Below are 18,526 nucleotides of genomic sequence, written 5' to 3'. Positions count from 1 at the left end.
CATTTTCACCCTGTCCTATGTCTTAACCCAGCCCGAAACGCCAGTCTTTTTGATGGTTCAAGTAGCGAAATTAGAAAGCAAAAAGCCTCGCCCTTGCGATGGTGAAAAAATGAAAACCCCTTGGACCCTACTCAAGATGTGCCGCGCTCTATTGAGAAAGATGGTGCAAGAGGGAGCTGGGCTGCGGATCGAATTAATGGGAATGTCCATGGTCGTGGCTATGGCCGTTGCTATGGCCGTTGCTGTGGCCGTTGCTGTGGTCGTGATCGTGTCCGTGGCCATCATGGCTGTGGGTAGACTGGCTGCGCAGACTGCCGGCAGCCGTCGACTCGGTGCAGCAGCCGCCGGCTTCGCAATCGTCCACGCACTGCAGCAGGCAAGCCTGCTTCGGCGAGCCGACAGTAGCAGTGCCATCATACTGAGCAATGTGGTCGTCCTCGGTGACATTGTGGTGCTCGTCGTCGCCGCGGAATTCGGGTTGGATGGTGGCTGCGTGGATGCCAAAGCCGTGGAGACACCGGCGGGCCGACTTTGCAAGCTGCATGTATCTCTCACCACCCTCGGCGGAGATCGGGAAGTTGACATGGACGTGTAGGGAGGCGACGATCTTGGTGTCGGAGAGTTGCCAGACGTGAACGTGGTGGCAGCTCAGGACACCTTCCAGTTGCTCGATATCCTCGCGGATCTCTTGGAGATCAATGTTGTCGGGGGTAGCCTGGAGAAGGACCTTGGAGGTCGCCTTGGTGAGGGGTATGGCGGACTTTAAGATAATGAGAGTGATGAACAGAGAAACTGCGGGATCGGCGTAGAAACGGCCCTCCCAATCGGTCAGCCAGATGATGAGAGCGGTGACAATCACACCGACGTTGCCAAGAGCGTCACCAATGACGTGGAGAACCATGGCGTTCATTCCCATGTCGCCGTGATCATGACCGTGGCCGCCACTGGCCTTCTTGCGCTCCTTGTTATGGTTGTGATCGACGTGAAGACTGGATTCGCGTCTCGAGTGCTTGTGGGCGGATCGGCCGCGGGAGTTCTCAATCACGTAGGAGTGATCATTGGCCTTGGACTTCAGCAGAGGGGACTCCTCGTTGGGTTCGTCGTCGTCGATGACAGTCTCCTCAACTTCGCTCTCGCTTGTGGTCGATTCCTGTCCGTCAAGCTGAGGCCGGCTGGCGTCGATGATTTCCTGGCGGAAGCTGGAAGGGTAGATGCTGATGTCCTCAATGCTAGTGAGACGCGAGTGATTTCGCGAGCTGTTTCTCCGGCTTTGGCTCTTGGAAGTGGCCGATGTGCGGCTCTGGGCGCGGCCCGAAGGATCGGACTCTCCGTCGAAGCGAATACGACGAGGCGTCTCGGGGTTGGCACCGGCGCTGGCTCTGGCTACGATGGCTTCGGGGAGGATATCGCCGATATTGCCGCCGTCGTTATCGGTAGCGTGTGAGACGTGGGCGCGGCCTTCCTCGGCGGCGTGCTCTGCAGAGTGGGGGTGATCATGTCCGTGGTCGTGCTCGCCATCACCGTGATCGTGATCGTGGCCACCGCCGCCATGGGAGTGGCCGTGGCCGCCGAGGACGAAGAAGCCGACGAGGTTGGAGGCAAGGCCAAATGCACCGACAACGAGAATGAGAACGGGGTTGTCGATTTCGGGAGGGTCAAAAAATCGGGTAATGGCCTCGAGGATGATGGAGACGCAGAGGGCGATGAGGAAGACGGCGTTGAAAAAGGCGCCGAGGATCTCAGCTCGCAACCACTGTACGTTCGAATCAGATTAATAACGTCGTCAATCGAGGGAAAGGGGAATGACGTACGCCATACGAATATTTATCGGTGGTGGCCTTCCTTGCCACGGCGACAGCCCAGAGTCCGACACAGAGGGAAATGATGTCGTTGAGCTACTTCAGTTAGCGATACGTCGCACGCGGCGCGGCAGGGTAGTATCGGGTAAAACGCACCATGTGGAAGGCATCGGCAGTCAGGGCCAGCGACTTGACAATCAAACCAACAATCAGCTCGACCAGAAAGAAGACGACATCGATGGCCAGCATGATGCTGATCCGCGTCGACTTTGACCACGCCATGATGGGCAAATGTCGATTGACTGCGGACGATGAGAAGAGGAAGAAAAGAGCTCTAGGAGCCCTGGGTTGTGTTGGGTTGGGCCAGTGAGCAAGTTGTGGAAAGAGGTAACGTCGCTGTCACCGTCGCTGGCGTTGTTGCCCGTTGGTGGTTGAGGATACGCGGATCGGATACAGGGGGATGGGGGAGGGGGAAAAGAGCGTAAGGAGAGAGGGAGGAGGGGCGTTGTCGGGATGATATTTGAGTGCTGCTGCTGCGCGGAATCTGGAAGTTGGAGGGTTAAAAAACAAGACTGAGTTTTGGGGGAGGGTGCGGTGCGGTAGTGGAGTGTGGCAGAGTGACGACGCGAGTTGGGTTTGGCGCTACGCTGTATCTTGACTTTACGGGGTGGGAATAATATCGCTCTCGTTCTGCATTGCTTGCTTGCTTGCTTGCTTGTTTGGTTTGTGAGTTGTCGGTGCCCGGTGCCCGGTGCCTACTGCTCTTGCTGCAGCCGGTCTCTCTCACGCTCTCTCCTTTCTCAGATGTTGTACGGATACCGACAATTACTTGGGATGGATAAGAGTCGGGGGGGTTAAAGAACTGGAGAAAAAGAGCCGGAACGCGGTCAGACGCAGAGACGGCGCAATGCGCAATCCAACAGCGAACGGTTTGCAGAAATGTACTGATATTCGTGGGTGGGTATTTAGACGGAATGGGCCTGTCTTTTCTTTTTCTTACCCTCTTGCCGTAGGCTGTCTCTCCTCTTCCTCGCCTCATTAATTAGCGTACGAACTTGGAAACTATTTTACTATTTCCCCCTCTGCGGGCGAATAACACGTGCTCACTGTTGGCTGCTCGCAGCACGCAAAAACAAACAAATGAGATGGATGCATAGGAACCAGGGGCCGGCTCCAACTGTACGGGAAGGGGAAAGGGCACGGGGCAAGGGGGGGCAAAGGGGGGCAAGTGGCATCTCAGGGCACCGTCAACTCAGACAGAGATCAGCTTTAGAAAGGGGATGTAAGATGTAATCCGGGTGGAGGGATGAAAGATGGAAGCAAAGCGAAGGGAACCTGACGTCTCCGTACCTAGATGGTTCAGCTTTCACTATCGACTAGAGGAACCTAATTTCAAACGCAAGGTAAGGTACCCGAGCTGGGCAAGAACTGGTGAAAGAGCCAGCGAAGCCCGAGTGCTTCGGAAATGCATCGGTCCTCCGCTTCAGCACCGGCCCCATCGCCGCTGCCGCTACCGCACCTCAGTGACAAAAAGCCCGAGCTTCGGGCATGTATGCCCGTGAACCTTACAGCCAGAGATCAGGCGGATCTACCGAGTACCTTCCCTCCCTATGGTAAGGTGATAAGGTACCTTGGGAGAAGCCACACTGCAGACTAGACCGTGATGATGCAGTATTATCAAAGCTTCCGGCTTTCTGTCCAACAGTATCAACGTCCCGTCTCTCTGCGCGCATTCTTGGCCGATGGGCTGCGGGGGCCGCTTGCGATCGGCCTCTCATTGGCCGAATAGAGACAAGAACCACCCCCACCAGACCTGCATCGCGGCTTCTTCGTACTGGTTGATTGAGGTGGCATGGCGGTATCCGAACCTAAGCGTGCTAATGTACCTTAGGTAAGTTCCACGGTCAGGATACGTATTTCTGGTATTTAGCTCCTGCTCTCTCACTGAGGCACCCTGGCCAGCCGTGCCAGCCACCAGTCAGCCCGTCTCTCTCCAGCACTTGTCTTGCACTCCCTTCCGAGTCCCGACACTTCCTGCAACAGCACCACGGCTCCTTCGAAAGCGTGCAACTGTAACCGAAGCCCAGTGTTCACCAGCTCGGGTCGGAGTACCGTTGCGGTGGGAAATTTCGGCTCGGAGCTTTTCCATCATTTCAGTGTTACTGTGGTACACCCGACCATTTCCCAACACCCAGGGATACGTTCGTCATGGGTTGATCACTCCTTTTCAGGAATCATTGGCGCACTTGTCCAGCCATCCCAGTCAGCTCCGATTTCGGTGCCATGCCAAAAAACGTGGTTTCGCCCCCAAGTTGTCGTCGTCTTCCGCCCTCGTCGCCGCCTTGCGAGTTTCTCAAGCATCCGCCACTCATCCCTGTCATCCCCGGCTGCGATACCCGCCCGTCGAGTCCGGTCGCCCAGGCCGGGAGCCGTTGTGGACTCCCCAGCTCGGCCCCGGCGACTAAACCTTTTCACGACACCTCCCAGGGCTAGGCTATTTTATTCAGTGTTAGAGACGCTGCCTTTCCACGATTTGTCTTCGAGATGCGGACAAGACTAATCTAGCTGGTCAATCCTTTTGCAATCGCTCTCCGTACTCTTGTACCGATGAGGGCGATGATGGAAAACACGGCGGGCGGCGGCTTCTGCTCACCACGATTGACAGCATTGATTTCCTGATAGGTCTCCGTGACTGACAAACACAACCACGGCGGCAGCGTGTCTCGATACGATTGTGCCTCTTTTGTTGCCGCTGCTGCAAATATCTTGATGTGTCCATGGTCAGGCATTCCGCACGAGGGAGGTGCATTCGTGAGGACGTTTGTTACATCACCATCACTAACCACGCCAACCGCCACCGCTAACTCTTCAGTTCCAGAGGGGATAGAGAAAGTATCGGATCTGAAACGCCCCAGTCTCCAGCGTCGTGCTTATGACCTGACTCTCAGCTCCCTTCCATCATACCACAGGGCCAGTGAAGACGTACCAAAACCGGACTGTCACTACCATTTTTCAAGTCAACAGGCGACTCGGTTTACGCTTCCTTGAAAACGAGAGGCGGCATCTTTATGGTCTCATCGATGCCAAGCCTATCGAAGCCCTACCAGACACAGGATCAGACGCCATCGTCATGTCTGAGGCACATGCAATATTTCACGGTTTGAACGTTAAATGAAGCCTTGAGCATCTTCTTGATCTTGATATACTCTAGCTGGGCTCTGAAGTTCCACTTATGCACAGTCGTAGCCCGCGGGGTAGACTGGGCATTCGCTGCGTGTCTACAATACCTCCAATGTGACTTTTATGCTCTTGAATATTTTCTACGGCCATCTTCCGCAACACAGACTTACTGTCTGGGCATAACGTGGGTTCCACTCAATCTGAGTTCCTGTTGGAGCTGTGATACAGCGAGGACTATCCAGAGTCGTTGCTCCCCGGCCCGAAGGGTAACGACGGTTCGAGGCGCCACGGCCTGCGGATGCTTCTGGCATTGATTGTAATCTCCTCCGCTAGAGATTGGATCCACTAATGACAGGCCTGGCTCGCAGTAGCTTTGCGCGTGTCTTCAGCCACCAGCGAGTACTGTCTGTACTCAATCGTCGTCACCGTTGTCAATGAGCCGGTCGACGCGCTGTATCCTGACAATTGAGAAGTTGCCTAGAGGGCCGGATTTGAGAGGCAGAGCAAATGGGAAGAACTTCGTCTGAGGCGTCAACAACTCCACGTTGCTGCTTTTTTTCATCGGTAGGTAGCACGTCGCCGGTGACTACGCACGCCGACATGAGGCATACACATGGCGACGAGCAAGAGCAGACGATGGGCTTTCAGGCTTCGCCTAGTTAGCTTGGCTTGAGACGGCGAGAAGAGCGGGCTAGGGGCTAACTAATATATTTCCTAGTATATCTGGGCAGTGCGCTCTGCACACTCGTATGCGCAATGGCAGTATGAGCAGTAGGGCCAGGAACAACGGAGGGGATGGTGCTGAAGAGTAGGGACACAGGTCTACAGGTCTCTTAAAATTTGCGCGCAAGGAATGGTTAGTTGCTTGTAAAGTATACAGCTTGACAGGGAGTCGGCACGGATACTGGATTCAACATGCCATCTCCGGATACTCTGTTTATTAAAGTCTATTAAGTTGATGCAACGCTAGACTAGAGAAAACAAGGATGCGAGCTCTTTCCCCTGCCTGGTAACTTTGAAAATAGTACAGAGGTGGCGTCTCGTAATTATCTTGTACTTCCTGACATCTGCCGGCGGAACTCTGTCTGCTCCAGCCACCACATCAACGTCGGTTATTGGGTGCAGGATACCGGTGTGAGTGTAGTCGGCCGATTTCGCAGCGGTCCTAGACAACAAAGGTTCTGGTACGAGATTGTGGTACATCGCCACCGAGGAGACTATAGACTGCGTGACACAGTAATCCTTCCTTACAATTCCCTGCCAGATTGTATGGAGCGCGGAGGCAGTATGCCGATGCAAGCCTCATATGCAATTATGGCGCCCTGCTCACCAGCCTTGGTCGTTGCTCGCAAGTCATCCTCAAAGTATGAGAAAACCGTTCGGCCCGGAAAGAAGGGCCAACATTACCCCTTTGGACAGGAACCCATCTCCTCCCGGAGGGCTGGAACAAGACTTGATATATCCACTTGATTGATCTTCAACACTATATCCATCTTTCACCGGCTCGACTCGACCGTAAAGATGCCACTGACCGCTCGAATCCATGCAAGTGACTGCGTATATCGACGACAAACGAATACGTGAAGCCTTTAACTAGTCTCTTCCAAGGCCCTCTTCTCAGATCGATTCCTCTCTATAAGGGCAGCGAGTAACTGGTCGTACGGGGCAGATCGCCCAGCCACGGAGCGTTTCGAGCTCATCGAGTGCCTCTTGCAAGCCAAAGACCCTCCACAGTGACGGCCCGCGGGCAGTGGGACCCCACATTGGCGCTCGACGTCGATGGGTCCTATACGCCAGCCAGCCCCTATGCATTAGCTTGCGACACATGACCAGACAGGATATTTCTTTGTGCGGTGGGAGTTTAGAGTTTTTACGACATACTTTCTGCTGCCTGGCGCCTCTCAGAACTCTGAGTCGTCGGTGTAAGACCCGTGTCTTCACCGGCAGGAGGAGAAGGAGGAGGAGGAGGCGCGCGATGACCCGCATCTACCTCCTCGCCTGAACGGGCGGAGTTCATGCTGCAGTCGAGATGGGGAGAACGGGCCGGGGTTTACAATCGAGATTCGAGTAAATCACAGGAGACTGAAGATTTCAGTATTAGCGTCTGCAGGATGTTGTGCTTTTGATAATTGAGCCTAAGTATGCATATAGTACCCACCATCACGGAACACGGTCCAGGGGAGTGACTTTTGAGAGGTCAAACCCGGATGCGGTGCGTTTTGGGTGTGAACGAAAAAAAAGTTCCAAAGGCTACGAGGTGCGGGTGACTGGCGGACGAGGAAGTGGTCAAATCAATGCCGAATGAAAGCAATGTAAGAATGAGGTATGATGACACAATATCAGGAAGACACGAAGTGCGCTTGGTCGACACGTGAGCTTCTGCCTAGAGCGCGGCAGCTCGGACTAGGTGCCGAAGAAGAAGTATCCACTCAGGTCCGACTCGGTCCCGGGAGGCGTCGGCGGTGACCCACCCATTGGACCGATACGTCCTGGCTTCACAAACGCATCCGGGCTCTACAGGCTTTCTCAAATGGGATTGCCGCCGGCTGTAATACGCGCGCGAGCATCTTGGTTTTCGCTCCGGACCAGAGTTCAAGAACCTGTTTTGATCCGAACTAGTCAGGTACTCGTGAATGATCATTCATGTATTGTATGTCAGAAGTATAGCCCACAGCCTCTTCATAGGAATACTCTTTCATAAATAGTTGATGGGATGTCGATTCGTGGATCAATCTGCGGCGACCGGCGCTTCATCTTCGCCGAGACACGGCACGACGGCTCCAAGTTCGACTTGTCTGCCCTCGTCCCGCTCTTCAAATTGAGCGCGTCTGGATCTCGGCTCATATTGAACTGACGCGAAGAAAAATTGTGTCTTTAGTGAAAAAGTACGGGTTTATGCGGTAATAGTAGCTTCTGCGCTTGTTGTAATCAGCGGCTTGACATTACAGCCACGAGAAACAAGAGCGGTTGCCACTGAATACCTAGCTTGGACGTACTGATCAATCAAAGACAGAATATCCTCGGAAAATCTTCGTTTTTTTATAAAAATAAACAAACGACAACCGATTTCATTCGGCACCACATTGGGCCAGTCGTTACCAGTGCCTGCAGCCTTCGGACGGCGGCAGGCAGTCCAAAGACGTCATCTATCCTGATGGTTCTTCAACGATATCAAGAGCTATAAGAAAGCCGAAGAAAACAACCGATAGCTGTAACAACGTCAGTAACAGATTTTATTCGTATTGGTGGGCCACTAGAAGTGCCTAAGAGTGTGAGAGAAACATACAGCCAAGAGTCCCAACGCAAGCGTCGTGATCTCGAATCCTCCGGTCAATGCCTTCCCGGCAAACATGGCATGCTGGAGCCTCCAGGCACGGAACGCCCCAAGCAATACGATACATATCGAGAAGCTGTAACACAAAGTGGCAAGAGGTTTGCCTACGAGCGTGAATCCAAACCCCGTGTCTGACGCCTGCAAAGCGAAGAGCTGCGCTACCACTGTTCCTAGGATAGCTGTGGCTACTGAAGTACGAAGGTATCCTAAAAAGGTCCGCTCAATGGCTTTGAAAACAGGGAGAACTTCTGTCAGCTATTGAACTGAAATGTGAACTGAAATGTGAACTGAAATGGATCCTCGGCTACGAAGACAAAAGATAAGGTTTGATAACGTGGGGATGGCGGTGAAGTTTGCGATCATGGTAGCTTTCTGGCAAAAGACGGCAGAAGCCTGTGGCAGCGAGGAATCCTCAAAACAATGTTGCAGTACAGCGATGGGTTGACCCATAATGATCAGTGACCGAGCGAGGAAAGCGCCGTCCACATGTTGAGTGCGACTCTGCGGAACCCTAAAAGAAAGAAAAGCGTATCCATCTCGCAGAGGGAGAATGTAAAATTAAATGATATCAGAGAAATGGTGGTGTCTAAATCCAATTGTTGACCACGCAAGAATTACTATGCAGGGAACGGATAAAGGTAGATGAACACGTCCGTCCGTATCATGGATCAGGGGTCGACACCTTAGTAGTGAGAACACGACTTTCGGGACAACCGTCACTCACACGAATGATGATTTCGGTGAGGTTCGGATCACGGAACAGTGAGGCGGCAGAGTCACTAAACCCTGCAGACTGCTACTAAGTTGACCATCCGGTGTACACACACCCGGAACAGTGACATCCCACCCTCTTCCCGTGGAATTGGGACGGGGTAGCAGAGCTTTGGAGAGGATGCAGAGGGGCATTCCCAACTCAGTCTTGAAGGGCTCTGAATTGACGCCGGGCGTATAAAGCCCAGGGACAACAGGTCTGATGCGCACTAGACGTACCTAAGTGGTCGCGGCAAGTCTCAAAATCCACCACTACGCTGACTTGTTCGCTCCAAAACCGTTTGATGACACAGTCTTTGCTTGACAACGGCGGGTTCTGGGCCGATGACTCCGCACTCGACGCCTCAGTGTTGTCCTTTTCCGATTTGGGAACATTTTGAGTAGTCTCTGGCCGATGTTGGCTCAGTTCATCGTCGTCTTGCTTTTCGCGATGTCGAATTGGCTCCTGTGGCGTGGGGCTGATGGCATTCTCTGATGACTGAGGCTCCTGTGACAGCATATTATGTGACACCCGGCTGGCAAGGGGGGGCATGTCTTCCTGTTAACCTGCGTCGCCAGACGCTGGAGACTGTTTAAACCTCGCTAAGAGGCAAGGAAGAGCGACAGGCAGACTATTAATTAGGTACAGGAACACCAACTTGGATACGTGGGTTCGATGTAGATGGAAAACCAGACCAAGTTGTAGATGTATTGTGAAGGTGCTGTTCAGTGTCGTCGTGGAATATTGTCAGGCCTGCGGCTTGTAAATGATCGGATAACTTTCAGCGGCCGAGGAGATAGACTTGTAGGTGTCACAAGCGACCCGAAAGATGACAGGAAATTGCCAAACATCACGAAAGAGCCGAGTGACGAGGTGTCTATTCTGATGTCCACATGGATGGCGGCACGAGCTCGGCCATGAAGCCGGGCAGGCGGCAGTCGGGCGCGGCAAACCTGTACATGTGGCCTCGACTCGGCTGCCGGCGATAGGAACTAGAACTGGCGCAGGCGTTGAGTTGCCGCCATAGATAGGGCAATTGGGTGTGGTCGCCGATGAAAACGAAAGATCCACTAGACAGACAGGCAGGGATGGCTGAGAGTGAACGGTGGACGTTGTTTGACGTTTGAGCAAGGAAATGCTTGGATTGTTTTGTAGAAGGGCCGACGGCCAGCGCTGCTCTCGGGTGTGGTAACTTGCTGCCATGCTCGGGCTGCTCCGCCAACCACGAAAACTTGAATCTTCAAGAGAACAGGAAGTTGGAAGATGTGCTCCATTGGGAACTCGCCATCGTCGATGTCATCATAGAGTAGAGCTGGACAAGGGAACGAGGCGGGGACGATGCAGCTCCCCGCACTCCACTGTTCTCCAAACTTTTAGATCTGCAGCCTACCTAATAGTGGCAGGAGAAGCATCCACATAGAGAGGCCTGACCAGAATGGTGGAGATCATGAAAGCAAAGCAGGCGGTTCCGCTCCCACTCCGGCGGGTTTGACGGCTGCTGCTTGGGTTGAGACTGGACGGGACGGACCTCAGATCTTGTGACGGAATGTTCGAATATCCGGAAACCAACGACGGGAGGTTGAGAACGCGACGAGGCTCAGGTACGGCCGCACGAAGAAATACTCCGACGGGTGTTCCTGCGCTTTCTGGCTCACGCCGGTGAGGTACGTCCACTCCGCGGGCCTCAGACGCCCCCGAGCCCAACTCAGGGTCGCATCTCCCGCTGCAACTACCTGTATTTGCTCCGCGACTTCCGTGCCAGAACCATCTATTCTCAGGTAAGGTACCCGAGCTGACCTGCCTTCCGCGGCTCCCTTTACATCACATCGTGGCGCATCGGAATTGGAAAGCACACTCCGTACTGGATGGATCCGATGTGGCGTTCTGTGCTTGGTTCAATACTGCCTTGTCGAGAGTCATTACTGCCTTCTAAGCCAAGACAAAACAAATCAGTCAACGACATTGCGAAATCCTTACTCGATATGCAACTGCAAAAGTTACCGGGAAAGACTTCCGCAACAGTCGGACCCTTCACGCCAAGCTCTGGCTCTCATCAATTCACATATGTCACGTCCCAGTGGAAATGGAGTCTTGACAGGTCACATCGCCATTCCGTCCATAGTCGCACTATTCGTACATGAGACGAACGGCCATTTTGACATCGGCAAACGAACCAGGACGGTACTGGACTGAACAAAAAATGCGTAAAGTCTATTGTCGGCGGTGCGAATCGTCGTCGTTTAAACTCTTAACCCAAGTGGACGGACTGGTACGCGGCTCAACTCACCAAGGTGTGGCTGCAACGTAGCCATGCACCGCACCCAGGTATTGTCTGAACAGCTCATTACTGAAGCCCGCCTCGATCTATCGCCGAGGCACACAATGCAGTTCTTGAACCGACGCAATCCTCTTCAATTCCAACCGTCGTCTATGTCAACGGGCGTCTTCCGAACCGGGATCCTCAGGCTAGATAACAAAGCCATCTCGCTCGGTTTCCGGTTCATGGGAAGATGATTTCCCGCATCCCCTGCCGGGCTTACATTTCACATCGACAGCAGAAGTATCGGGAGGCCACGGTTCAATGATGGCTGCTCCTGATAACAGCCCACAGCTTGCGACGTATAATTGCAGTCGCTCTCTTGGGATCAATCACGACGCTCTCAAATTAACAAGGCAGAGGTCGTATATCAGCGCGAGCCCGTCCGAGCTCGACCACCTGCGACTATGGCGAACAATCCGGCACCAATAGGGAAGCTTCCCAGGAGTAGCCGCAAGCAACCAGCCGATCAGGGATCTGTCAGCGGGACAAATTTGAAGCAGAGACCCAAACGCCATTCTGCCGGGACTCGAAATCCGGTCCCCACCTCCCCCAGTCTCGACATGCCATTTTGTCTTCCCAGCTAGCCAATCTGCCTTGCTCAGGGGCAAGGCGGGCCGTCAAGCCGTTGTTCGGGTCCCTTACCATCGATTCCCGAGGTTCAGACCTCAGGTCCCCCCGGATCTCGATATCTTGCCATCAGCCATGCAGGCTCTTGTCCGCCTTATCCTACTGGATGCTTCTTCGCCAAACATTGTTGCCACTGAGCAAAATTCGAAGCAGCCGCATGCAGCCTTTTATATCTCTCATTGCCGACAAGCTCAGGTTGTCGATCCCTTGCGGGACCGGAAAATCACTGGGTATTGTACTTGTCCATCATCTGAGACGATGATGACAAGCCAAGCCCCTCCACCAAAACCGGGGTCGTCGGACTGGCCCCCCATGCTCCCAATCGCACGGTTGGGGTTTCTTTCAACAGGGTCCACGGAATGGCCAATGGGGGACGTTGCCAATTCCGCTGCTCCGTCTGGATCACTGGTGGGTTCTCCCTAATGATCTAATGCTACAGGACATTGGCTTGCAGGTTCCCCGGAAGAGTGCAACGAAGGCCAGTCTGTCCGTCGTCCCTGGATTCCCTGACCACGCGGCGACAACTTCCGATCTGCCGGGAGCCCCTTCTAAGCGCTCATGAGAAGCTTCATGTAGGATGAAACCAGGTCCTGGCTGGGATCGTGAGCTAAGATCTTAGTTTCCAAACGCTGGGCAGCCGGTTTCTCATTGCATCTCGCTTTCTTGCCATGGTTTTGTGAGTTGTTTAACAACCTTGACAATGCGTATGCAACCAGACGGAACGCAACTTTCGGCAGCGATGCACCGAAGGCTGACGAGATCGATAGCACCATGTCATTACGAGACTCGGGTGCCTGCTAATTCACCAGCTTTCTATTTGCCGGTCACCGCCTTGCCTTCTTCGGCTCAACTGATGTTGCAGGAATGCTGCCCCTATCCTCACGCCCCTTGAGAAAGCTGACGTGAAGCAAAATAGGTAGGTAGCGTAACCCCAATTCTCCCCGACTTGGCCGTTCGTTTTCTTGCAGTCATTTGTCCACTGACACAATGCACTCCCCAAATAACTCCAACTGCATCCCCATCGACCTACCTTGCGTCCACCGCTCGAACGGTCCGTTCTTACCGAGGAGCCCGTAACGCCCAGAGAGTACCAGATAATAAGTACGGAGAGCGCCCTTGGATAGGTATAGTTTGGCATGGCACAGCAGCATGACGGGGGAACGCAGAGCATCGGCTGGTCATGAAGTCAAGTGACACGACTTGGAACGCTGCAAATCCCCACTGCCGTTGTTGTCGGCGGCTTTGCGGTATTCTTTACTCGCAGATATCTTGACACCAACTCGCCTGTCCGGGGTGGTGAGAAATCTCCCCATCCCGGCTGCCAATGTTGCCATGCACCACCGGACTTTCCGTTTCCTATCGATGCCGGACGGAGGATTACCCACAAACATCCGACAAGTTGTCATTGAAGCTTCCGTTTCGTAGCCGCACGTGGGAAAGTCCCTCTCCGTTTAGACGCACTAGTCCCCCATACGCCCGCTCAACTCTTCGAATTCCCGCCGTTTTGTACTTTGTTGCTCACCCCTTCCGTGACCCTTGCTATTAGTCCTTTTCCTTTCCTTCCCTCTGCAACTAGGCCCATAATGCCTCATTTCCAGTGATCGTCTTTCATTTAGACGGATAAATGTCGGACTCATGTGAGCATCCGCGTCTGCAGTCGGCTGCCCCCCCTCGAGTCTCATATAAATCTCACATGCATCCATCACCATTCTTCTACTTGACGTACGGTCTGTCCTGTAGCCGCAAGACCTACCAAACCATTCGAAACTTGGCTTCTCAAAGAGAGAGGGATCTTCTAGAGGCCATTCTGGAGGCTTTTGAGACTCTTTTGTGTCCTGAAATTGGTTAGCCTCTCTTCGGACGAATACGACTATCATTACAGAAGCACCCCCACTCCCAGCCGACGTGCTCCATCAAAACTTGCTTTGCTCCAGGGTTTTACCTTTGCAAATATCATTTGACGAAGAAGAAAGACGCCACCCTGGGAATTGTATGGGGCATTTGGGACGTTCGTCAAAATGAGCACTTTGACAGACAGCCGAGCTGGGCGCGATGTCGACGCACCTCTCTCTCCACCCGAAACCGAGACGAGGAACTCGACGCCAAACACGGTGTTTTCTCCGCCGTATAGCCCCCAACAAAAGGTCCAGCAACTCTTGAAAGACACCAGAGTTGCGGCAAGGAAGAAGTTGGATCAGCTTACGTTGGAGGAGAAGGTACGGCAAATATGACAATCGCTTCGAAGCAGAGAGTTCCCATTAATAGTTTGTAGGTCTCGCTGCTTACAGCGGCAGATTTCTGGAGAACAAAATCTATTCCATCCAAAAACATACCGTCAGTAAAGACCTCAGATGGACCTAACGGTGCCCGTGGTGGTATTTTCGTCGGCGGAACCAAGGTTAGTCACAGCTGATGACTGTCCTCGACTGGATAGCTGATTTCGAAAGGCTGCTCTTTTCCCCTGCGGAGTCTCACTGGCGGCAACCTGGAACAAGGAACTGCTCTACGAGGTTGGTCAGCATTTGGCCGACGAGGCTAAAGCAAGATCCGCGAACATCCTGCTGGCGCCGACGGTCTGCATGCATCGACATCCCTTGGGAGGGCGTAACTTCGAATCTTTCTCTGAGGACCCTCTTCTGACCGGTAAACTGGCTGCTCAGTATGTCCGTGGCTTGCAGGAGAGAGGTGTGGCCGCAACTATTAAACGTTTGTACATTGCATCCTCGAAGGACTTTACTCTTTCTGACATTTAATAGACTTTGTTGGCAACGAGCAAGAGACACACAGGCTGACAATAGATTCTCTAATACAAGAGCGTCCGTTGCGCGAAATTTACTTACGGCCGTTTGAGATTGCTGTACGAGAAGCGAATCCATGGGCTCTCATGTCCTCGTACAACCTCGTGAATGGCGTACACGCAGACATGCACAACTTTGTACTGAGGGACATTCTACGAGGCGAGTGGGGTTACGATGGGTGAGACAGGTCCAACCAAGAGGGAAACAGTATACTGACTTACTCTTAGAACCGTCGTGTCCGACTGGGGGGGCACGAACTCAACAGCCGAGTCTATCATTGCCGGGTGCGATGTCGAGTTCCCGTATTCCCCAAATTGGCGTTTCGAAAAGGTGATTGAGGCCATGAACGAGGGCAAAGTAGCTCAAGAAGACATCGACCGCGCCGCTGAGAACGTTCTGACCCTCGTTGAGCGCCTCAAGGGCGATGAAATGTCAGCAGAGCTACCAGAGAAAGAAGATAATCGCGAGTCAACACGGAGACTGATTCGCATCGCTGGCGCTGAGGGCCTCACTCTCCTCAAAAACGACGGTGCGGTTCTTCCTTTGAATCAGAAGACGACCAAGGTCGCCGTCATTGGACCAAACGCAAACCGAGCCATTGCTGGTGGTGGAGGAAGCGCGAGCTTGAACCCATACTACAGAACACTTCCCCTGGACAGTATCCGCGCCACTTCTGAGCAAGAAGTTACTTTTGCTCAAGGCTGTCACATCTACAAATGGCTTCCAGTCGCATCGCCATATTGTACCGAAAAGTCAGGCAAGCCAGGTGTCAACATTGATTGGTATTCTGGCGATAAGTTCGAAGGCGAGGTGGTTGCTGTACAGAGACGAGTGAATACTGATCTGTTTTTATGGGATTCCGCCCCCCTTGGCGAGACTGGCCCCGAATGGTCAGCGATTGCGACCACTTACCTTACGTCTAAGACTACCGGGAAGCATACGGTCAGCTTCATGAGCGTTGGGCCCGGCAAGTTGTACGTCGATGGCCAGCTTGCCCTGGATCTTTGGGACTGGACCGAGGAAGGAGAGGCCATGTTTGATGGGTCTGTGGACTACCTCGTCGAGGTTGAGATGGAGGCTGGCAAGCCTGTGGAGCTGAAAGTGGACATGACCAACGAGCTTCGACCGGTAGCCAAGCAGAAGCAGTTCGGCATAACGCACAAGTACGGAGGCTGCCGGATCGGGTTCAAGGAAGAAGATCAAGTTGACTTCCTCCAGGAGGCCGTTGATGCGGCCACAGCGGCTGACGTAGCAATCGTCATCGTTGGCCTGGATGCAGAATGGGAGTCGGAAGGGTACGATAGGCAGACGATGGATCTACCTTCCGACGGTAGTCAGGACCGGCTCATCGAAGCAGTGGTCAAGGCGAACCCTCGCACCGTTGTCGTTAACCAATCAGGCACACCTGTGACTATGCCTTGGGTCGACCAAGTTCCAGCCATTATTCAGGGCTGGTACCAGGGACAAGAGGCCGGCAATGCTCTCTCCGACGTCTTATTCGGCATCAAGTCCCCAAGTGGGAAGCTCCCAGTAAGCCCCGCCCCCCTTTTGTTTGTCGTTTCTGCAAATTGTGCTAACACTTATGAAAGTCGACTTTCCCGAAACGCATTCAGGACACGCCCGCTTACAACAACTGGCCTGGCGAAAACCTGAAGGTCAACTACGGGGAAGGTCTGTACATCGGGTACCGCCACTATGAGCGAGCCAGAATCGAGCCGCTGTTCCCATTTGGTCACGGTCTTTCCTATACCACTTTCGAATACGGCCGTCCATCAATCAGCACAAAGATACTAAAGCCTCGGGGAACGATTGAGGTTGTCTTCGCCGTCAGTAACATTGGCTCAGTACCTGGCTCCGAGGCCGTACAGATCTATGTGCGGGATGACAAGTCGAGGTTACCCCGCCCGGAAAAGGAGCTTGTCGCTTTTGAGAAGGTGTTCCTAGAAGCCGGGGAAACAAAGCACCTTAACATTCACCTCGACAAGTATGCTGTAGGCTACTATGACACATCGGTTCCGGGGTGGATCGCGGAGGAGGGTACCTTCAAGATTCTCATTGGCGCATCATCTGCTGACATTAAGTAAGTCGTCCAATATTGACCCTGATGAAAAGAGGCTAACTTGATCTCAAGACACGCCGTCCAGTTCGAAGTCAAAGAGTCGTTCAATTGGGTCTTCTAGTTCGGGCTTGATGCTGCTTGACACTTGCTGTACCACATCTTCTTTTCATTTCTTGTTTATCTGATTAAGTTCAATGCCTTGCGGGGTCGTTTAGAAAGACTTTTGTGTATGGGAAACATGCCCATCCATCGAGGCAACGAATAAGATTTGTTCTGCACGTACACTTTTTGGCATCGCTGACTTACCTATTTGAGCAAGACCCGAAGCTTGCGGATGCGAAGAGAGAGCACGAGATAGGCTGTTACCAGTGAGAGAGAGTTACAATGAAGTAGCCGTATTCCCATCAGCTTCTGGGTAGACTCCGGGGTGTCCTGAGAAGACAGGTGAGGTCAAAATGGGCAAGGATGGACCACATTGCGTGTCCATATTGCGTCCTGAGCTGAGAAGTCACATCCCATCTCTCGGCTGCTACAAACTTGTAGACGAGTCTCGTGCTACCTTTCCCGATGCCATCCTTGAACGTTTCCAGGCCACCGTTTGACAGGGAGGCTGATTCTTGGAACCAGTCCGCTTGATGATGTGTTCATGACCAACGGTATGCACACCTCTGCTAGTACCGTTTACGACGGGTTGATATAAGACGGCGGCAGTCCAGAACCTCGGGAGGCTTCTTCCATATTTCCTAGAACGGTTTCGTGAGCGCGGGCTTCCGAGCCTCTGCTTTACCTTATCTAGCATCGTGAGGCGGGGGGAAGGGAACCTTGGTTTCACCCGTCTCGCGTCCTTGCTCAACCTTCCCTCCCCCCGCCGCTCCGTTAGCCCTAGGCCCTTCCCCCCACCTCGCCAAAGCCCCCCCTCAACACACCCCCCCCCTCGCCCCCCACCCCCTGCCCCCCCCCCCCCCCCCCCCCCCCCCCCCCGGGGAACCGGGGCGTGAGGCCACCCCACCCCTATCCCAAAAATGCCCACCAAACACCCCCCCCCCCCCCCCCCCCCCCCCCCACCCCCCCCCCCCCCCCCCTTTTTCGCCAGCTCTCGAGACCGTGCCCCAGATATACCACGTGGACGCCTACACCACCCGCAACAGACTCCGTAGTCTTCCAGCTGGTGCATTGGTGGAAACTTCTAAGCCTTTTGACCGAAGAGTCGCCAGTACCTAAGGTCTTGGAGAGAAAGCTCGGTGCCAGAGAAGTTGGGTGTGTCATTGAGCTACTGCTACACCCTGTTCCCCCCTGGCGGTTATGAATTGGCGGTGCATATCGGTGATTGCGTGAGGTTGCGCGTGATATGTCGCAACCGTGGATCTCGTTCTGAGGGTCAGGTTGTGTGGAAGGAGGGAAGAGGGGGTAGTCGTGTTCAGGAACCTTTGACTTGGAATGCGGGAGACTCTAGCAACAAGACGAGTCGAACTGCCACCCTGTGATAGCTTTGTAGCATTAGGTCAGTAGGTAACGTTTCGGTAGCCGGGTGTATTAGGCGGGATTGCGTAAAAAGTCACGGGGAGAGAGACTGCGGCAGGCGCACCCCCTGCTGGTCTGCAGGGCGTGGAGGTGGAGGTGGACGCTCAGAGACTTGCGAGGACGAGACGAGTGAGATC

General features: G+C 53.7%; 6 protein-coding genes across 6 annotated transcripts; 2 read left to right on the top strand and 4 right to left on the bottom strand.

Annotated features, from left to right (window-relative positions):
- Positions 1–193: 193 nt before the first annotated feature.
- CORC01_10984 (cation diffusion facilitator) lies at positions 194–2,081 on the bottom strand (the record flags this gene model as incomplete). Its single annotated transcript, XM_022622611.1, has 3 exons — positions 194–1,753; positions 1,812–1,895; positions 1,956–2,081. The coding sequence occupies 3 exons, from the start codon at positions 2,079–2,081 to the stop codon at positions 194–196; spliced, it is 1,770 nt and encodes a 589-aa protein (XP_022470921.1).
- Positions 2,082–6,568: 4,487 nt separating this feature from the next.
- On the bottom strand, positions 6,569–6,996 carry CORC01_10983 (uncharacterized protein; the record flags this gene model as incomplete). Its single annotated transcript, XM_022622610.1, has 2 exons — positions 6,569–6,783; positions 6,861–6,996. The coding sequence occupies 2 exons, from the start codon at positions 6,994–6,996 to the stop codon at positions 6,569–6,571; spliced, it is 351 nt and encodes a 116-aa protein (XP_022470920.1).
- Positions 6,997–8,125: 1,129 nt separating this feature from the next.
- On the bottom strand, positions 8,126–8,331 carry CORC01_10982 (uncharacterized protein; the record flags this gene model as incomplete). Its single annotated transcript, XM_022622609.1, has 2 exons — positions 8,126–8,188; positions 8,266–8,331. The coding sequence occupies 2 exons, from the start codon at positions 8,329–8,331 to the stop codon at positions 8,126–8,128; spliced, it is 129 nt and encodes a 42-aa protein (XP_022470919.1).
- A 437-nt stretch (positions 8,332–8,768) lies between these two features.
- On the bottom strand, positions 8,769–9,583 carry CORC01_10981 (uncharacterized protein; the record flags this gene model as incomplete). Its single annotated transcript, XM_022622608.1, has 2 exons — positions 8,769–8,824; positions 9,304–9,583. The coding sequence occupies 2 exons, from the start codon at positions 9,581–9,583 to the stop codon at positions 8,769–8,771; spliced, it is 336 nt and encodes a 111-aa protein (XP_022470918.1).
- A 2,305-nt stretch (positions 9,584–11,888) lies between these two features.
- CORC01_10980 (uncharacterized protein) lies at positions 11,889–12,434 on the top strand (the record flags this gene model as incomplete). The annotated part of the gene is made up of 1 exon (XM_022622607.1): positions 11,889–12,434. A coding segment is annotated over one exon (546 nt), but the record flags the coding sequence as incomplete, so codon positions are not given.
- Positions 12,435–14,029: 1,595 nt separating this feature from the next.
- On the top strand, positions 14,030–16,989 carry CORC01_10979 (glycosyl hydrolase family 3 N terminal domain-containing protein; the record flags this gene model as incomplete). The annotated part of the gene is made up of 7 exons (XM_022622606.1): positions 14,030–14,227; positions 14,284–14,409; positions 14,459–14,717; positions 14,768–14,987; positions 15,037–16,339; positions 16,399–16,889; positions 16,941–16,989. 7 exons carry the CDS (start codon positions 14,030–14,032, stop codon positions 16,987–16,989), a joined length of 2,646 nt encoding a protein of 881 aa, XP_022470916.1.
- Positions 16,990–18,526: the final 1,537 nt, after the last annotated feature.

This window comes from Colletotrichum orchidophilum (assembly GCF_001831195.1).
Source record: "Colletotrichum orchidophilum strain IMI 309357 chromosome Unknown Scaffold_113.1, whole genome shotgun sequence".
Classification (NCBI taxonomy): Eukaryota; Fungi; Ascomycota; class Sordariomycetes; order Glomerellales; family Glomerellaceae; genus Colletotrichum; species Colletotrichum orchidophilum.
The sequence above is the reverse complement of the archived record's forward strand: the minus strand, read 5'-3'. Positions and strand labels throughout refer to the sequence as shown.